This window comes from Ciconia boyciana, chromosome 7 (assembly GCF_034638445.1).
Source record: "Ciconia boyciana chromosome 7, ASM3463844v1, whole genome shotgun sequence".
In the NCBI taxonomy this organism is placed as follows: Eukaryota; Metazoa; Chordata; class Aves; order Ciconiiformes; family Ciconiidae; genus Ciconia; species Ciconia boyciana.
Window position 1 is genome coordinate 26,219,258 of NC_132940.1, and position 14,097 is coordinate 26,233,354.

The window sequence follows — 14,097 nt, forward strand, 5'->3', positions numbered from 1 at the left end:
CTGCCATCTTCTCGCACTTTCTCACTGTTGAGAGTGGGCTTACTTTTATAGTGATGTGATCTGATGGGGCACACCAAAAAAAATAGTTTAAAGGATAACAACTGTCACTGATACCAGAGAAATACCGAGATATCTTTTTTCCAGAGATCTGGTAGTCATTGGGAACCCCAGTGCATGGTTCTGCATTTCTCAGGCAACAAATGTTTTGAATGCTTCTATATGTCCTTAAATTTATATGCGTGCTTAAGTTTTTGCAGGAGCAAAGGCTTGGATTAATAGTTACATCATTTTGTTAATTTATTTTTTAACTTTGTGTAGCTCTATTCTTTTACTCACATGAATTTTGAAGAGATATTAGTCATGCTTTTGTTTCTGATCAGATAGTTATATTTTAGGAATCTTGGAAAGGACATAGGGTGATTATTTTAAAAAATAATGCTTTATTTTTTTTAATGACCAACACAATATGTTTCTACATTTTAGATATACATACTTACATATGAAAGAAAAATCACATCTCATTCTCATGGCTTTCTAAATCTCCAAAAAACTATTCTATTGATTTAAACCTTCCTGAAGCTCTGATTGCTCTTCATTGGTGGTGTGTAGCAGTCCAATGAAGTCACCTTCCTATGAGAGGCAGTTGCTAGGAGAAGATAAGACCAGTTTGCTTCTTGTGTAAATTAATAATACCGTTTCTGAAATGGATCACTAGTGTCTTCCAGAAATAAATTTTAACAGCATTCTAACCCGTGTGGTTTGTTTGCAGTTCTTTATTTTTAAACTTTGTAAAAGGCTATTTCTGCTTAAGACAGGCAAAGAAGGGGAGAAAAAAAGCTTTGCATTCTTAATCATGGATAGATAGGTGGATTAAAGCATATATGAGGAAAAGAGTTTGATAAAGATGCTGCTTGGTATTTTTTTGGCTTGGTGCCAGAACTGTGTATTTTCTTTGAAATTTTAAGAGCTATTAATGATGTCACCCAAAGGGGTCTCACACTTCCTTGGTTTTAGGTTCATGGATCTAAACAATCACAATCCTGCTGTGCACCAAGTCCTTCTAAGTAGTTTAAAGCACCCAGTCTCTTATCTGTACCTACTGTATTGACTGTAATAACTACTTTGTCATGCTATCTTTGATTAAACTGTGGAACTGGGAGAATTTGCCAGCAACCTACCCAAATGCACAGCTTGGGTTTGCCATTACTTGGTGGTGGGATAAGCCCTGAGAAAGCACTGTCCCTCTGCATGCATGTTTGCTGACCTCAGCTTGAAGGAAACCTAGGCAGGTCTCAAGGGTGATTCAAGAATGCTTCAGCCAGGACTCCGGTTGTGACAATTGGGAAACCAGGGTTGTGGCCCACGTTATCTCTGCAGGCTTTTTCTTAAGAGCACTGTGCCCCTAGTACTTCTGTAGAATAATCTAACAGAGCTCTTCTTGCCTTTTAGCATAGCCTCCTGAGAGAAGCAGAAGTTGGAGGAACTTTCTTTGAACTCCAGCATAGCCTTTTTGAGGCTACAACTCCCTGCAGGATGGCAGCACAAAAAATGTGCATCTGACACATTTTTGTGCTGGAGAATCTGCCTTCAAACTGCCAGCCCATTGGGATGTTCTTAATATTGTTGAACTAATAACGTACCAATACGGCAGTGAAGCAGGAGATTTGTTGCTTTCTGTTGTTCTTTTTAATATATTTTTGCCTAAAGCATCCTGTTTGTCAATTCATGTTAGGGTATGTAGGGCCTGCCAGAACTGAGAAAATCAGAAAATACCGTTTTCCTTCACGTCCCCCACTTTGTCCTGTAATTCCTCTGCTCTACATCATCTTTACCCCTTTCTTCTCTGACCCTATCTTATCATCTGCCGTTATTTCCCCAAACTCACAAGGTATATTTTAGAAGAATGTAGAATTAGAAGAATGTAGATAATTTTCTACCTTTTCCCTCCCTTATATTTAGAAGATGATGCTTTGTCTGTCATGACAGAGACAACATTTTAAGGTAGACAATTCTTTTTTTGACCTCATGTTACTGCTTTTGTTTTAGTAAAACTGAGCTAACATTGATGGGCACATTTCCCTTATACAAAAGATATATACATTTATTTCCCACAGAATTAAATAAACCTTATTTTTAATAACTTTAAAATAATCATACAGTATAGAGCAAAAAAAACCCAAAGCCAAAACATGCATTTATTTTTTCCACCTTGAACTCCTTAGCTGGTTTTTGTACTCAGACTTGTACTTTTTTTTTTCTTTTGAGGAAAAAACGTAAATGAGCCTTGGTGTATGCTTTCCATGGGCTAAACGAATCAAGCTCTAAACTTTTATCTAGATCTATGGAGCTTGGATATAAATTGAAAAGATCACAGCTATGGGGAAAAGACCTATACTGTAAAGGCCTTTCTGCATAGATTATGAACATCATAACTCAATAATTTTTTTTTCAAAACTATAGTTATAATTGGACCCAATGGGGGTCTCTCTCTTTGATCAGATCACAGTAACTGTGACTTTACACTGGAAAATGTCACTACTGTGAAGGTTTATCACCTGTAGAGCTGGTCTTTTCTCTGATGCAATGTTCAGTTCTCATTAGCATTATTCAAAGTTTAGTTGTTAATTAGGTTGACACTTCAATTACAATCATCATCTACAAGAGCAGTCAGGACTGCTTGCATAAAGAAACAAAAAGATACGCATTCTTGCATATATTTCTATAAGAATGAAAGCTGTTTTGGTGATAGTTTGTGTTTATAACCTTCTGTATAAAAAGTAACTCTAAATGTTACTTTGTATAGTTTTTAGTGACTTAAATATTGCTTTATTGGGTATATTGTAATACAAAGGGATGTAGAAACATGTATTCATCGTAATTGGAGTTGACTGACTTCTCCAGATATCCCTCATGTTGAAAATTAAGAGATTATAAACTAGAGACTGGGTGCAATTCTACATATCTTTAAAGAACACTGTAATAATTCCATAAGTATATACTTTTTCTCCAAAGTATCTCCAAGTAAGGGTCATCTAAATTAGTATTTTTGATTTTTTTTTTCCCCCAATTCTATATAATCAGTGATTGCTATTTGCCAAGTAAGAAAAGACCCCCTTAAAAAAAAAAAAGTCAAGCACTAAAATAAGAATCATCTTTTTTTTTTTTTTTTTTTAACTACAGGTGCCTTGTAAGTGTTATTCTTATTTTTTCCCCTTTCACTTGTTTTATCTTCTAGGACAATTCTAAAGACAATGTATCACTGAATTTACACAAACTTTTCTCAACTGTTTGACAGTGGTAGCAGGTACTCCCATGGTGCATGAGAAATGATGTAAGATAGTAATTTGACTTCAAAAAATAAAAATCCCTAAAACTGAATAGTGAGTGACCATTAAGAGTCCTTAAAAATAAGCCTTCATAGCATAAATAAAAAAATGTCCAACTGTCTTCATTCAAAACAAGTAGGTACATGTTATGACTGAGAGAAAAAAAATCTGCAGAAAAGTGGCTCACATGCAGTTTACTGTAAAATAATTAAGCTTATTTATGTCAAGAGGCCTTGGGGAAAAAAAGAGAGCATAAACCAATTTGCATTAGCACTCTACCATCATCCCCTGCTTTCATTTCAATTAACAGACCAGCAGGTGCTCTTTGCAGTTAAAAAGATAAGCTATCAAGGAGGAGGATGAATTTTTGGCTGACCTGTAGACACCATGGTTTGCCTGCTGATTGGGTTCATACCTCTCTGTACCAATTTCTGAGGTGTTAATTTAACTGTTCCACTCTGTTGTGCAGGTCTCGGCCTTGAAAAATAAACTGAAAAAGCAGTCTACAGCTACGGGTGATGGAGTAGCCAAGGCCTTTCTTCGGGCGCAGGCAGCGCTGTTTGGATCCTACAGAGATGCACTAAGATACAAACCAGTAAGGCTGCTTCTTTACTTCTTTTTTTCCTTAATTTATAAGAGCACAGTCTCATTCTTTGCAAGGAAAATATGAAATATTTTATCCTAGTCTGAAACATTTCAAAGAAAATGTTTTAAATCTTACTCTTTGCTAAGGATACGTTGGCAATTTAGAAGACACTACCACCTGACGGTGAGTTGTGCTGAAAAATAAATACTCATCCAAAGTCAGCTATTTTCTTACTTGTATCATTTTTATAATTACTTAGTATAAAATCAGATTGTATTAATGAAGCTACTTACACACAGCTCACCTTAAGAGGCTGTGCCTTTCAGACTCCCTCATTTTTCACTGTACCGGTCCACAGACTTTGCTGTGTTTTGAGGCCAGAAGCTTTTTATGTCCTAGTAGAAGCCAGATATGAGTCAAACATGCATCTCTTCTATTATACGCTTAACCTTGATTACACTGAGAAGTTAGGAGAAATTAAAACCCATTTCATCCCATCAGAACTTCAGAATTTGTATTCTGACGTTTTGCTGGTGCTCAGTAGATTAATGTGTTCTGGGCTTTCATCCTTTCTGGTTTATGAGGGTGGTGCATATTGAGCCTATTAGAGAGAAAGTAATTTATCAGAAACAACTTAGAGATTAATTTCATCTGTCAGTCCAGATTCTTTTCTTGTGATATTTGCAAACTACTGACAGTAGTTCCATTCGATAAAATGCATTGAGATGACATTGGCTGAATCAGATTCCGAGGATATGGTGTTTGGTGGTCTGATGGATTCAGATATTTATTGAGATTTGGTAGGAGAAAATCATCCTTGCTTGAGGCATCAAGTTTGTAAAACTGGTGGGTGAGTGGGTGCATGGGTGGATGTTTGTTTGGGGGTGAGGAGGGCGGTGTATTCTTTTGTTGGGTAAGGAGCTATGTGGTATTCCTTGATGGAAATGGATAGGATAGTTATTAATTCCAGATGAGGCCTTTTCCTGGCCTTTAATTTTAAACATTAAAATACAGTATGGCAGGGTCTTCCTTCTACCCAAGTTGTTCTCTTACAGGTAGTCTTTTTGCTGTGAGCATTTTACATGCTAGCTGTCTGTGCCACTGACAATTGTTACTGAGATGAAAAGTAACCCATGCAGAAATGAAGTAATGTTTAAGAATTTAGTTCAAGTATTTGTGTTTAGCAGTCATTATAGTTTTCTTATGATATGGGAAGCCAGTTTACATACAATATTGAAATGACTGTACCTGTTTTCAAAATTGCTAGAGTTCAGCATAGTACTAGTTTCATTAAAACAAGTAATCCCAACAAAACAGATAGTTGTCATTTATTCTATAGTGGCATTACCTGACATTGGTTCAGGAGGGGTTATCTAATTTGTCCCTTAGTCTAAAGGTGAGGACACTGGTCTGTGTCAACTTGTGGCAGCTTGCAGTAAGAGCTGTGAGGTCAAAAAGTGTCTTAATCTACATTTGATATATGCAAACAGAATGATGTCAGTCTGGTTGATGTCCTTACCACTGTTCTGACCAGATATAGGCTCCAGTCAGTCCTTTGGTTTGGTAAGTTTGTTGAACTGAATGTGCAAGTTCTTTAGCATTCTGGTTAACATCTCTGTTGAAATGAGCTCTCCTTTTAACTGATTTCCATTTTATTTCAGTTTATCTGTTGGCATATCTGAGATACCTACATTTGCACTGTATTGGAAGTAGTGCACCATGCATCATTTCAACTGGCAAACATTTGTCAAAGTGACCTTTGCAGTCTTTCTTTCTGCATTATTTTCTTTTGCAGGTTTTTTGTTTTGTTTTGGGTTTTTTTTTTTTTTTTTGGCTCCTCTGATTGCATATAAGAGAAGATATTTATGAAACCATTGTGGCCTGATGGTTTTGGTTTTTTTGTTTTTTTGTTTAAAGATATGTTATTTCAGAATATCTTAACAGGCAGAAGTCTGCTGGCAAATACCAGCATATCTTGGATTGGCATCAACTTGTCCAAAGATAAAGCATATTTAAAAAAAAAAAAAAAGTGTAACTTATTTTGAGCTCTGTTCACATTGCTTTAACTAATTTTAGTATTTTACAGAATTTTTGTTGTGATAGAAAAATTTATTAGAAGCTGAATTTGCTCTGGATTAGTAGAAACTAAGAGGAGTTGTCCCATGATTGTTCAGCTCATTTTACATGAGCCTTTTGAACTCAGTTTAATGCATTGTGAATTGGGAAGTTCAAAAAATCAAATCACATTTATAGAATCATAGAACTATAGGATCACATTTGCAGAATCATGGAATTATAGGATCATTTAGGTTGGAAAAGACCTTTAAGATCATTGAGTCCAACCGTTAACCTAGCACTGCCAAGTCCACCACTAAACCGTGTCCCTAAGCACCACATCTACACGTCTTTTAAATACCTCCAGGGATGGTGACTCAACCACTTCCCTGGGCAGCCTGTTCCAATGCTTGACAACCCTTTTGGTGAAGAAGTTTTGTCTGTATTAGGACCGTTTGTCAGGAGTCTCAAAACTTGTGAACTGTTATTGCAAAGAAAACAATACCCTTTGTTTTGGAGTCTATGGTGCTAGATCTAATAAGGAAATCTAAACCACAGATATGGACTTTATTTACATTCTTTCAGGAGCTCAAGTAGTATTCATGTAGAAAATTTGTAGGGGGTATACTTAAATGAGAATATTTTCTATATAGATTTGAAATACTTTTGCTATAAATAAGCTCGTCATATTTTCAGAATCAAGAACTGAGAGGTTTTGGGGTACCATTTTTAGGATTGCAAACATCCTGATGAAAAACAAAATAATGTGTTTCCTTAGTTATCGATTGCTTGTATGTTGAAAAATATGTTTAATTGAACTATTTTCTTTGCAACAGTGCGTTCTGTATGATTTTAACTTGAAACATGAAACAACTGTCATTAATATTCACTTTGAGTAAAGAACAGCTTTGGTAGTGTCTGTACTCATCCAACACTTCTCTTCACTCCAAACGCTGTTCATCACACTGAACACTCATTCTGTGCAACTGTTTGTTTTCAGCATAGGACAGATTCTTCTTGGTATAGCAATATGTCTTGAACAAACGTCTAGCAATTATTGGAAAAAAAAAAAAAAAAAGATTGGTGAAAGGGAAAATGGGAAGCTTCAGGGGTCTTGGAAGAAGTTCACAGGACTCCAAAAGACCATATGGAAAATTTGACTACTCTTATACAGACAGGAAATATGACATGTAATAGATAAAGGTGATCGTATTTTTTTGTGTAATAAATGATAATAAAAATCTTAATCCAGTAAAAGTTTCCAAGAAAAGTGGAAATAGTTGTTTTTTGTGATTTAATCAGGATACTGAATTAAATAAATCAGTCAAATTGATATAACTGCCAAAAGTATTTTTGTAATATGCTGTGCTTTACATTAGCAAATATTGCATAATAGGAGTGGATCTGTAGAGCAAAACAGTACAGTTAGTGCTAAGGACCTGACATCCACACAGTGTGCATTTCTAGCTTTATTGTGGTTCTTATTTTAGTCTGGTGTTGAATACTGAATACCCATGACTAGCTGGAGCTCATTTTCAGCTTTAGTTTAATCCAGAAGGAATCCAGTTAGTGCATGGTAGATGGGGATGACTGAAAAAATTCTTTATACAACCTCTTTTACTATCTTATCACCATTCCAAAATTTTGATAGGGAAGAGATAAAGAAAATAAAACAGATTTTCATCTTTGTTTACTTCACTGTCTTTTGATAAATGACCGAAAAATAATCCAGGACAAAATTGTCATCAGTGGAATAGTGAATTAGAGTGTTTTTGTATATGGTCCCATTCACGTAGAGGACTGCAATCCATTTTGATAAGGTAATGTGCATGGACTTTGAGGGGGGGTGTGTGGTGTGTCTCCAGCAGTGCAGACCTACAGCAGTGGCAATGTGGCCATCAAACTGTTTTGCTATAAGGAGCTGTGGCATATAGAAGGGCAAGTGGTCAGTGCATGGTTGTACTCACTCAGCTACCAGCTGCCATTGCACGATCTGCAGTGTCAGTGATCACAAACTGTTCTGATCACAAGAGTCTAACCCTGCTGAGGCATTGCAATGATCAGAGTAACATGAGTACTTCTTATACCATGTAAATGCATATACAAATCCAAATTATATTTACTTTGGGTGGTCAGAACTTAGCCTTGAACCTTCTGTTGCTCCTATTTTCTTTAGGTAGTCCCGCATTTGGGAATTTATTGTGGAATAAGATTGCATGTTCCATGTTTCAGAATTGCATGCATAAGTGGGAGTTAGATACAAAGATTACAGTTGTGCAGTTTGTGTCATTTTGTCAATCCATGTATGTGCAACGTTGTGTTTCTTCTAGCTATTTTACTATACACATTCTTCATGGGTCATTTTTAGGCATCCTTCCTTATATCAGACAAGAGCCACACCAGTCAAACATTTTAACAACTCTGGGGTGGCTAGGGAAAACGGGCCTTACACATATACTTGTGCAAACCTTGCAGGTGAAAGCAAAAACTAGTAAATTTTTTCTATTAATCATATACGGTATGGTCGGTTAATAAAACACTGTATGATGTAAAGAATTCTTAAAAAGGCAATATTCCCACTGACAATCTATGTCTAGAGAGGGAAAGGTAGGTAAGAGAATGAGGAAGGAGCAGAAAAATAATGAGTGTAAAAGTATTCACCATGATAGAGATTAATTTTAACATCATCAGGAAAATAAGCAAAGCAGAAAAGCTGTTTTCTCTTAGGCAGCAAACATCAGGAGGATATATAGATGTGATTTTTTTAATTTTTGTTTTTTAAAGAAGGTCATTTATCATGGCAAGACAAATACATTTCAAACGTATTTCAAATAAATCCTCTTACTTTGACACATCTATTAAAAGATTATGGAATATAAGCCACAATAACTTACTTTCTACCTGTGAAAAATTGTCTTTTCTTCAAGAATTAGCTAACAAAAGATTAAGCTGTTGGAAAAAAAATCACCTCTTTTGGGGAAAAAGTCCTCAAAGCTCTTGATGTTACAACAAAAGAAATAAATCCAGGATAACTTTGTTTTAAGTTATGATGGTTGTAACATCACTCATCAGAAATTAAGAAATGAAGAGCAAAGGCTAATGGCTTGCTCTGGAATGCTCAGCAGTAGGAGTTCATGGTCTCATCAGCACACCAGGGGTGCTGAGATAACTTCCAGCTTGAAGATAGCACAACCTGTCAGACCTCACTTTAATTGAATGCTAACTGGAGTGCTTTGGGCCAATATTGACACTATTTTAAGTAGTGACATCGGCTCTCCAACAGATGCAGGTATTGTATTCAATAAGCAATAAAGCAAAATTATACAATTAAATGTTATACTAGGAAAAAAAATCAATATTTTAAGATTCAGAATGCACCTGAATTACTTGAGAATGCATAAGAAATGATTGCTTATAATTGAGTTTCAGAATGAAATCTTTTGAGGACAGGTATCTCTTGAAATGGGCATTGACTTGTTTACCTTTCCCCCAAGAGTTAGGCATAAAAAGTACAGCAGAGTACAGAAACAGAGAAAGAGTAATGAAATGCCAGAACATTGTTTGCGTTTAAATCCAGAAGCACCCTGTGTAGTATCTGTTATGACTATTTATTGTGACTTCCATTAGAATTTTATTTTACATGTTGAAAACCATATTGTTTAATTTGTCTTAAGGACTGTGGTAGTCCTTTATTGACTACAGATGTTGTATTAATAGGGGTTATTGTAGGTTTTAATTGTGACTATAAAAAACATCAGCATATCTGAATCTTTGTTTGCATAGATTGCAAGAAATTTGCAAATTTTGCAGAAATTTGTTTGTAATTTTAAATGGCACCTTCCTGAGTAGAATCATAGGTCATACTCAGTTATCTTCTCGCCTTTATCTCTGAATGTCATGACAACAGCTGAAATTTCAGCTTTGTACTTCCTTGATTTTAAACAGAGGAATTTTAATATCAAAACCAAAAAATGGTTTAAAATTTTGGGGGTTTTTGTTAAATAAATTATAGAAAACCAAAGAAGCTATGTCCATACCTACCTTCCTTATACTCTTCATGTAATAAGCGAGAGCTACCATATGAAATGGTATTAATTATAGCAATAGTACAAATAGTTGTTATGAGTCATCTCATGCAAGAGAGATATATATATTTTCTGAAACAAAAAATTAAAATGTTTGTACTTCTTGTTCAAGTTCAATAGCACTAGATTTAGAAAGCACAAACATACCTTCTAATCTAGATTATTTTTCCTTTTAAAATGATCATGCTGTTTTAGCTCACTGTTTTCATGTTCCATTGAGGTCTGTATAAATAGCTTGCTTAAAATGTGAATGTATCTTGGAGTAAGAAATTCCTGCTGTGTGTGGCAAGCTATGAAAGGGGAAGAAAATTCTATAGCAACTGTTGTTAAAAGGACAGATATCTTGTTTGGGCATAGATTGTTTGGTCTGAGTATTAGCTGTCTACTTTTCTGTATAGAGTCCCCACTGGGTTTTGATCGAACTTGTTTTGAAAGTACATTGTAGATCAATATGACAGGGGCCATTTGATGGTCTTGTAGTTAAATATCAGTGGAGCATTCCTCCAAAACTCAGTTTCTAAAGGTACCCGGTTGTATTTGCAGAAACGAGAATGTTATAAGCTTTATGTAGGAAAACTTCTAGAGCTATTTTTGTTTATATTGATTCAATACTTTATTTTTTAAATAGCACTTCAAAAGGCTTCATGTTTACAGTAATAATCTTGAAGATTTGTAAAAGTTTTATTTGGAAAACAGTTTTGTTGTTCAGAGCCTTGACCAAATAAAAGTGCTAGGAGTTAATTGTATTATTTAATGCAATTTCAGTAAAGTTACAGCAGATACCCTGAGAAAACTTCAGTGTGGAATTTCTACAGGTTTCAACAGACTTTCTCATTTTCATGTGCTGAACAGGTAGGAGCTTTAAACCTACTCACATTTTTAAAGCAACCTTGCTATCAGTAGGTGCAAATAACATAGATGACTTTTGGATGTGAACTCTTCGTATATCAAAATAAATTTTCAGCTAAGGAATAGCTTTGGTTATTCTGTCTCTGAACTGTACTGATAAGGGAACAGATGCACCAATGCATGAGTGCTTACTAAGTATCTGAAGCATCCAGCGATTAAAGGAAAGTATTTGAGAAAATATTACAGCCATGCACTAAAAATGTGTGTTGAACTACCATTTCCTGGTGTTCTGTTACATGGCTAGGGTGGGAGAAGTGCCATCAGGTAAAACTATCTGCTCTCTCTTCCCAGGCTGATGTAAACGGGAGAGCAAGCATGCCTGTTTTCTCTTCTGCTGGGAGAGAACCTCTTGTTTTTCTCTTTCATCTTTCCCAAGACAATTGGGAAAGTGGCAGTGGAGGCATAGCTTAGTTTTTATTTTTCTAAATAGGATATTTTGAAAATAATATTTTCTCTCTTTGGTCCTAAATTTAATGTTTCGTAGTATGTCATGAGCCATCATCTAGTCAGTTCTGCACTCCCACAAAGCCTCTGTATTTCCAGAAATAATTTCTTTGTGTAACAACAACAACAATTTTATGTATTTATACATATATACATACAAACACACAAACACACACACACACACACATATATATATATATATATGTATAAATAAGGAGTTGTTATAGTTTGCTTCCTTGAAATTTTTTGGAAGAACGACAGAACTGAGGAGAGAGTCTGCCCTCAGGAACACTATGTCTTGTACCACCATATCTCACTGGAGCCTATTTAATTTGTTTTGATGCACTTTGAATTTGCTAAGTAGCTTGGGGTCATCTTCTTAAGACAAGAGTCTTTAGGAGCTCAAGAATAGCTAATGCAAAGTGGGTCAGGAAGGCAGTGCTATTTAGAGTACCACAAACATTTCAAGCTGTTTGGCAGCTTCAGCATGTCCTGCATGTGCACGGTGTTCACCAGTTATCTCGGGATAAGTAGTAGGTGGAGTAACTTGGGTGCTTCTCCTGGAGACTTGATAGACACACTGCTACATATTGTACTGAGATGGGTTTGCATATCACAGCGTTCCAGCTACCCTGTGAAAGGGGAAGGATTAAGTTAGGTAAATGTATAGCTTCTAGCTCTTCCAGTGAGATTTCTTTTCTAAAATCAGAGGGTCCATAAAGAAGTAAGGACGTAAAACTTAAAAACAAGTTAAACATGAACTTAAGTACTTTGAGTAGGATTGGATCTCTTAAAAGAGAGACTTAAAAAGAGGGAAGCCTTTGATAGAATAAGAATAGGATTTTAAATGACATCACAGTGTTTTTACTGCAACGTTTCCTTGGATCATACTTGAACCATTTAAAAACAAAGTGCAAGGTGTAAAGAGGAGTTGAAGATGATTTAGAGTTACTCCACCAAACTCACCTAGGTCACATGCAGAAAACAGCTTGTGATATTCTGGAAGCACATAACTGCACAGTCAGCCAGAATGATAGGAAAATGCGTGAAGTAGCATGTGCCGTTAAAGTTAAGCAGGGTTAGGAGCAGAAAGCTGTGGTGATCATGGGCAAGAATAAATTTGTCTTTAAAGTGGCTAACAGTTGGAGCTATTGTGAAGATCAATATAACAGCTGTCCTTGATCTTTTTTCATTGGAATGGCTGAGGTGTCTTTTATTCTCTTGTGGGACTGCACTGTATGTGTAGCTTTTGTAGTAAAATATTCTGTGGTGATTTAGGTGTGGCATTTTGTTGGATTCCAAATTCTCTGTCTTTGAGATCTTTGGTAGTTGTTTCTAACCTGGTAATTATTTTGCTTTTGTAAACTTGGCTTTATGATGAAATCGGTTCATGTACCTTGATCACTACACAAACTTTGTAATGTACCTATCCAGTTAAGTCAAACAGCTTCAAGTATTTATCGCAAAGTATTGACAAGAATAACAGAATTGGAGAGAATGCTCATCAGAAATGTCCAGTGGTCTGTGTACACTGAAGATAGCAAATTTTAAATGAAATTAGGGAGTAACATAGGAGTCAATAATGATTGTTTATAAATAATCCTATTAGCATATTTTATTTTTTAACGAGTGCTGTTTTCAGTAATAATTTTTTCAACAAACACTTCATTTTCAATGAATACTTGTTTATCTTCTTTCATCATCAAAGTGTTTTGGTGCAGGGTTTTTGGTAACTATAGGCTATGTGCTTTTCCCATGTTGGGGAAATACATTTTATTGCATTAAATGTTAATCTCATCTGTTCAGACTTTCTCCATAACAATCTTCCCAAAAGTTTGTAGCTTTTGTTTTGTGTAAAAATAAAATAGATGTGTATTTCAGTAATTTCCTGTTAAATCAGCAGTATATTTATCAATCTTCACATGTTTTGGTAGAATAAATATAAAAATATTTTGGTGCCGATACATGTTTTTGGACTGAATTAGAGTTTTGGTTTACTAGTATTGCTGGTTTAGCATGCCAGGGAATCAGAGTAATCCTGAACAATAATGCATGTTAAACTATTTGAAGCAGTGGACCTGCTCTTCCTCAAAATTTGAACCACTTCCTTGAAATTTTTTAATGCAGAGTGCTATAAAGGTAACACGAACCAACTGTAAACCACTTACTTTTTCCTTGCAGTGTGTATTTTGTAGACTAACTCCATAAACCAGAGGTTCAATTGCAACATGTATATTGAGAACTATTTAAATATTGTATGAAGATTTTGGGCTTTTTTTTGTTGTTGTCTACTGTTTAATTGGATACAAGATTGCTTGAAAGGGAATATTTGTATGTATTGACTATTAAGAAATAAATAAATTTGTAATGGAGAATTTTAAATAAATTGGCATATTTGTATACTCTAGTTACCATCTAACTTCTTCTGTTTAAATTTTTTAGGGAGAGCCTATAACTTTCTGTGAGAATAGTTTTGTGAAGCATCGTTCCAGTACTACTAAGCAGTTCCTGGAAACTGCTGTTAATCTTCAACTGTTTAAACAGGTATGAGAGGGTAAATGACCCATGTTTAATGATTTTTCTCTTAAAACATATCCATATTTAAATACGTTTTCCTTTCTGTCAGCTTACGAAACTCTGGGATAAAATATAAGTAAAAATACTTTGTGTACAGGCAGTCATCCTGGTTTTG

General features: G+C 35.3%; 1 protein-coding gene across 1 annotated transcript in view; it reads left to right on the forward strand.

The window, feature by feature from the left end:
• Positions 1-14,097, forward strand: part of DENND1B (DENN domain containing 1B) — a 170,212-nt gene that overhangs the window by 115,659 nt on the left and 40,456 nt on the right. Inside the window, exons 14-15 of the mRNA XM_072867433.1 lie at positions 3,796-3,921; positions 13,848-13,949. Coding sequence (XP_072723534.1) covers positions 3,796-3,921; positions 13,848-13,949 — 228 coding nt within the window. The remainder of the gene's footprint in view (positions 1-3,795; positions 3,922-13,847; positions 13,950-14,097) is intronic.